The following is a 6,675-nucleotide window of genomic DNA, read 5'->3' on the forward strand; positions in this document are numbered from 1 at the left end:
GATCTGAAATTTTAAGTGAATCTGCAACAGAGCAACAGCACAGAACTAGAAACTTACTGTTAAAACAGTACATTTCTACATTGCTGCCACACACTGCACCAAAGATTTGTGTGAATATACTTTAAATGCTACAACAGGTAGACACAGCAAATGGGTCTTACCCCTGAAGTAAGGTCAATGTAGGCCGGCCGCGTGCACAAGCAGCAAAGGGCTCCCTGGGCTGTATAAAGACAACCACAGCTTGACCAAGGGAAGGGATTATTCACCTCTACTACGCACTTGTTAGACCATATCTAGACTAGTGTCTAGTTTTGGGCCCCCTACACAAGACAGACCAGGTAAGTCGAGCAAACCCAGTGGAAAGCCACTCAGGTGGTTGAGGCTGAAGCATTTGCCCCATGAGAAGAGACAGCTTCAGGCTGACCTAACAGCAGCCCCACAGTACCTACCTGTGGGGGATAACTGAGCAGATGCAGCCAGCCTGGCTCCTCCTGGTAATGCAAGGTGGAAAGACAAGTGACAACAGGTATAAAATGAAATGAGAGGTTCAGACTAGATAAAAGACTGTACTCCTTTCCCCATAAGGTCAGCCAGGCAGCAAAGCAGGCTTCTTAGAGGCTCAGCTGTCCTCCTCCTCCTCAGCTACTTTCAAGACCCAGCTGGATAAAGTCCTGAGCAACCTGGTCTGATCTCAGTGCTGGCCCTGCATTGCGCAGGGTGGTTGGACTAGAGACCTGCAAGGACCTTCCAACTGGAATTTTGCTATCATTTGAAGTCAGTCTGCTTCTTGTCTTCACAGAAAGTCAGAATCTCTTACATGTGCTTCATCAGGATTTACTTGAAGCATTTACAGTGCTCCATCAATGAAAAGATGTGGACACACATAGCGTTTGTGTACCCTGCTGGTTTGGGTTTTAGACCTGAGAGCAAATCTTTAGAGAACATATGCTTTTACAGAAAAAGTCTGGGATAGCAGATTGACTGTATGTTGTGACCTTGGAGGAAATACCATTTCAGAAACATCCAAATTTATACATTTATTTAAAATGTAAAAGAATTACAATTTCTTTTTTAATTAAAATTGCCATCTTGTCAATTAAAAAAAAAAAAACCTGCTGTAAATATCTCTTGTAGCTAAATCTTACCCAGAATTAACAGGTACTATTATAAAGCATTCCCTTCTCTGTACTTGGGAGGCAATTATTAGCTCTGCTGTAATTTAAGTAGTCTAGCACACACTTTTGAAGCTCGGTACAGTACCACGAAAGCTTGTTCGTTAACACATTCTTTCTGGTTGCAGTACTTTTCAAAGTTGTAGTAGCTGTAAAGTGTAATGAATAGAAGATCCATATTCCTACACATACCTTGTAGGACAGAACTGGCAGCGCTCCCTCTGTTGGAGATTAACCAGGCTGCAGTGCCGTGGACACATCCTGAGTGTGTTTGGCAAGGCTGAGCCATCCAGCTTAGTACAAGACTTACATTTGCTATCCCTCAGCAACAAGACCCATATGCCTCATCTTCTGGTCCCTAGTGCTTGTGCTGTTGCTTTTAAGCATGCCCTGTACCTTGGATGCACTACACACATCCTCAAAAATGGCACATATTTCAGCTTTACTAAGTACCTCCCTGTGGGAACTGCACCAACTGCAGTTCCAGCACACTGCAGCACAAGACTCTACACAGATACTGGAAGGAAAGAGGGAAGGAGACTAACACCAGACTTCATACTAACACCAATATTTTCCATGTCCTTCTGCCTACAGACAGAAAATTTGAGTTTTTCATCTCAGTTTTGCACTTCTGCCTCAAGTATATTCACAGAAGCCATTACAGGCTTCAATACCACTCTAGCACAGCCCTCTTTTTCCTTTCTCCTGCACACAGCGTTTACAGCTTTTATGTCCCTCTAATGATTATGTCTACTCCTTTGAACTCCTACTAGTGTTTACTCTTCTCTGCTGCATGCAGAAAAGATAAATACTCATTTTCAGCAACTGTATCGCTCTGATCCTCTCACAACATACAATCATTAAGACTAACTCCTCTACGGCATGTTTAAGTGTGGGAGAGGCTGGTAGTGTGGTAAACTATGGAATTTATGCTCACAGGAATGAAAACTACTTTATCATTTGATACAGGAGCAGCTTCCTAATCTTAGCCACAATTCTTAAAACTGTAAATAAAAATATGGAGACAGTACTACACAAGATCCTTCAGTACAAGGTGTAATTTTATGAACTTGCAGCCTGCAATGACTAACTTGCATCAGAGGTATGCTTCAGAGTCTCTAGATTTCTAAAGTCTGCAACTTTAGAAAAGGAAAAGCATTAACTTTCACACAGACTGCAGCTCTTAGACTATTACTATTAAACAACTAGGATCAGAAAAACACATATGAAATGAGATAGCTATTTCCCAAAAGTCAAAATGTACAACCTACCAAGGTGTTCATCACTCCTGTTACTCCCAAATAGGGAGTTCAGGTACTTTTTAAGCTACAAAGGAGGCCAGATGACTGACTGTTTGCTAAGCAACATGTGTGAGGTCTGGATGAGCAAGGTGAATCATCCAAATGCCTGCCTTAATCAAATCTCATTCTTGGTGGAGATTCACACGTAAGAGCTAACTAGAGGGCTTCTCTATTCCAGTTCCTTCCTTTGCACAGTAAAGGTGAAGTCGTGCACCAGCATGGTAAACCTTCACTGCTAGCTGGGAAATGTCTTCACTGCCATTACTTAAATCTACTCTACTTATTTCTCTCCTTATCTGGTTTTATGAAGTTCTCTAACAGCCATAAGCTGCAGTTATCTAGCCACAAAATTAAAACTCAAGGCCAGAAATCCCATCATTCATTTAGTATTTCAGGCAAACATTACCAACTCTGAATTAGCTGTTACATGTGAAACTCCACCAAGAATAGACTTTAAGGCAGGCATTTAGGTGATTTACCTTGCTCATCCAGACCTCACACTTGTTCCTTAGCAATCAGTCCATCACGTAATCCTTCTTTAAGCATCAGTGTCACTTCTGCCACTCACATCAGACAGGGTAAGAATTAGTCTTACATTTCACACACAGACTCTCAACTCAGAAGTTGCAATATTTATTTCACAAAACATAAAATCCGACCAAGTACACCTTATGACTTAATTTCTTTCTGCTCCACAGGTTTCAGGCGACGTCTAATGACAAGCTCTCCCTTGCTTGTGAGAAAGGTGTCAGATATTTCCTCTTCAGTTGGTAACCCATAAGGCAGTTTCAGTGGCTGTATTCTAGGGGCAAAAGAGTTTGCTTAGTGAAGTCCCATGACTAGAAGAGAGTTGCATTAAGTGGTCCAAATTAAACAAATAGTTAACAAACCTTATCAGATGTTTAACAACCTTCAGTCTGGAATTCACAGAAGGGATATTTTTGTGCAGTCTTGGCTGATGTGCCTATAATCAAGGAAGAGGTTTTACAGATGCATTGCCAAAGCTCCAAATTCTGTTCATTGAACTTTTCACACTACCAGCAAAAATGTAATCCATATTTGCAAATATAAGATTTAGAGAAATATGTTATGCATCAAGAACTTATTTAAGAACACAAAATCAAAACCTGATCAGACTCGTGACTCCAGTAAAATGACAAATTCAGCTTCAATCCCATTACATTATAAATACTTTTAAACTCTTCCAGCTGTTAAAAATACTACAAACGTAAATATGGTAGTTTATGGGTGAGAGTGCTGGCTTCAGTTAGATCTTAAATTGATCAAGCAAACATTGTTTTTTTCTGTAATATAACACTGGCTAGAAAAAATTTCTTACACAACATAGAGTTGATCGAAAAAAATTGGATAAACACATTTCACACAAAGTCTTAAGAGCCTGCTTGAAAATTTATCATTGCTTTTTTGGATTTGGAAGCCTTTTAATTAATAAATGGATCATACTTGCCTACCTGGAATATCTTAATAATATGACCCACAGAGGAAACTGAATTAAATGAATTCACAAATCTATTTGCATTATCGTAGCAGAATTCTCAAGGCAACACTCTCCTCAGGCCTGTGCAGCAACACTATACTGTGATATTCTGAATTGCCACCAAATGGGCATGTGCCATTAATGTTCCTCGCAGCTCATAAACACATCACTGATTTCTCAATTACACTTCTAGCATCTGTAAAGCAATCTGAGTTTTGTGACTGAAAAATTGAGGTCCTTAAAAAAAAAACCCATCACCTTAATTCTACCCTACATTTCTATATTTCTGCTGTAGATGGTAAATAGAAAGAACAATCATACTTTTTGCAGTCCAAGATCACGTATTATCTTCTTTTCCCAATACGGGCGACCAATTACACTTTTTATTCTAGTAATAACATGGATTTTGTGGGGCTGCTCAGGGTCTCCTCCGTACTTCTCATGATCTCCAGGCTGGGGCTGAAATACCTAGAATAACAAGTTCACAAAAACAAAAGGGTTTTTTTTTTTCCTAAATATTTAAGTCATTGTTACTACAGTGAACAAAATAACCCCCTAAAATCGCAGTTAAAAAAAAAATCTTACATATTTGACCATCTTTGTTTTCACGTCAAAGCACTAAAGGATCTCAAATTTAGCTTTTATAACATTAAGTCAAACAGATTTTTGTAATGGTTTCCACTCTTGAGTTTGGTTGTACAACCACATAGAAACACAAGGACAGTAATATACTAGCAAAGCACTTAATTTGTTTGCATCTCATTGCAGAACTTCTGCTTAGCCTCTGAACAGTAAGTTTTTCCACAGGCTTTAAGAATTATCTTAAAGAAATTGTCAACTGACTCTAGACAGTATGTTGCAAAAAATATAAATGTAAAAATGTTCACTCAAAACTGTCAGTCAAACTTTCCCTCTCTTTGGTTTTAGTTATTTATTGAACAGCCTTTTTCAGTTGAAAGTGACCTATGACAATCAACTGGTCCAACTGCCTAACTCAGGGCTGACCAAAAGTCTGAATTATTAAGGACATTGTCCAAATGCCTCCTAAACACTGACAGGCCTGAGTGACTGACCACCTCTCCAGGAAGTATGTTACAGGGTTTGACAACTTTCTTGGTAAAGAAATTGCTTCCTAATGTCCAGTCGGACTACCCCCTGGGGCAGCTTTCAGCTCTTCCCTTGTGTGCTGTCTCTGGATCCCAGGGAAAAGAGCTCAGCATCTCCCTCTCCTCAGCCTCCTCTTCACCAAACTAGACAAACCCAAAGTCCTTAGCTGGTCCTTGTGCTTTTCAACCCTTTCACCAGCTTTGTTGCCCTCCTCTGGACACATTCAAGGACTTTTAACATCCAACTGGACACAGCACTTAAGGTGAGGCTGCACCAATGCTGAACACAGCAGGTCAAGCACCTCTTTTGTGCAGCTGGTTTTGCAGTGTGTGATGTACCCTAGGATGTGGTTTGCCCTCTGGGCTGTCAGGGCACACTGCTGACTTCTCTTGAGCCTGATACTGATGAGCACCTCATATCCCTTTCTGCAGGGCTCCTCTGATTGTTTATACTTGTGCCCGGTGTTACTCCAACCCAGGTGCAGAATCTGGCTTTTGTTCTTGTCACTGATAGCTCAATGCTCAAATCGAAATCCTTCTGCAAGGCCACTTGCCCTTGCAGAATGTTGACAGCACCTCTTAGTTTGGTATCATCATCAAACTTGTTAATGGCACATTCAATTCCCGCCTCCAAGTGGTTGATAAAGATACCGAACAGAACTGGCTCTGGCATTGAACTCTGAGGAGCGCTGCTGGCGATCAGTCTCCATTCCGCTGTAGCCCCATTCACTACAGCCCTTTGAGCCCTGCCCTTCATACAGCTCACCTAGCACTGCATGAACCTGCCCATCTCACAGTCTCTAGAAATCTGTCATACCACAGAAAGCTCTGAATTAAGGAGGCTAATACCTATTTTTCAGTTTCTCATCTACTGAAGCACATACCGAGTCCGGAATTCTTGATCTGGTAAAAAGACAACGAGCCCACACTGCAGACGCCATCACCTCCATCCTCCTCCCCAAGATCTGCAAATCAATCGGGACATAACTTGTTGGGACTTTCAGACTCGTAAATGGATTACACAGCCCCTCAAACTCGGACCGAGCGAGCACGTATCCCGCGTTTATCACACTGCTCGGTGGTTGAAGAACCGACTGTGCCGCCGCCGGCCTGCCCACAGGCTCCTCGGCCTTTCCAACAGCTGGCACCGACCGGGCCCGGCGGTGGCAGCGGCCCGAAGGGGTGAAACCCGCGGGAAGGTAAGCCACAGCCCCTCAGATGACCTGTAACCCCTCCCTTCGCTCCTTCCTGCCTCAGCGGCGGCTGTGGCGCGCCCTCAGTGCCGGTCCCCGCCGCCCATCAGTGCTGCACGGGGCAGCTCCCCTGCCGCCGCACAGCCTCGGAACCAGCGCCGCGTCGCGCCCGAACCAAACCCGAGCCGAGCCACTACCTTCCATCCTCCTGCGTGCCCTAGGCCGCCTCGGCCCGCCGCCGCGGCCGCCATCTCGGTGCGCAGCCTTCCGGCCGGGCACCAGCAGCGCAGCACTCCAGTTCCGCGCCGGCGGAAGGACGACGGTGAGGCACAGCTCCCCTTCCCTCCGCCGTCCCGCTTTCTGTTCCCCTGCTCGGGGGGAAGCGCCGCGCACGCGCAGCTCCCG

General features: G+C 43.6%; 1 protein-coding gene across 1 annotated transcript; it reads right to left on the reverse strand.

Moving 5' to 3' along the window:
* Positions 1-3,090: 3,090 nt before the first annotated feature.
* On the reverse strand, positions 3,091-6,664 carry MRPL30 (mitochondrial ribosomal protein L30). Its single transcript, XM_061997889.1, has 5 exons — positions 6,468-6,664; positions 5,962-6,042; positions 4,293-4,439; positions 3,364-3,437; positions 3,091-3,275 (listed from the first exon to the last, which is right to left on the reverse strand). Exons 1-5 carry the CDS (start codon positions 6,519-6,521, stop codon positions 3,143-3,145), a joined length of 489 nt encoding a protein of 162 aa, XP_061853873.1. The 5' UTR covers positions 6,522-6,664; the 3' UTR covers positions 3,091-3,142.
* Positions 6,665-6,675: the final 11 nt, after the last annotated feature.

This window comes from Colius striatus, chromosome 1 (genome assembly GCF_028858725.1).
Source record: "Colius striatus isolate bColStr4 chromosome 1, bColStr4.1.hap1, whole genome shotgun sequence".
NCBI lineage: Eukaryota > Metazoa > Chordata > Aves > Coliiformes > Coliidae > Colius > Colius striatus.

Bases quoted from the DNA above. Each gene is read 5' to 3' on its own strand.
- MRPL30 (XM_061997889.1), bottom strand. From the start codon at position 6,521: ATGGCGGCCGCGGCGGCGGGCCGAGGCGGCCTAGGGCACGCAGGAGGA. The intron at 4,440-5,961 runs GTATGTGCTTCA...TTGTTATTCTAG, and splicing joins GATCAAGAATTCCGGACTCG to GTATTTCAGCCCCAGCCTGG. The intron at 3,276-3,363 runs GTTTGTTAACTA...TTTTGCCCCTAG, and splicing joins GTTGTTAAACATCTGATAAG to AATACAGCCACTGAAACTGC.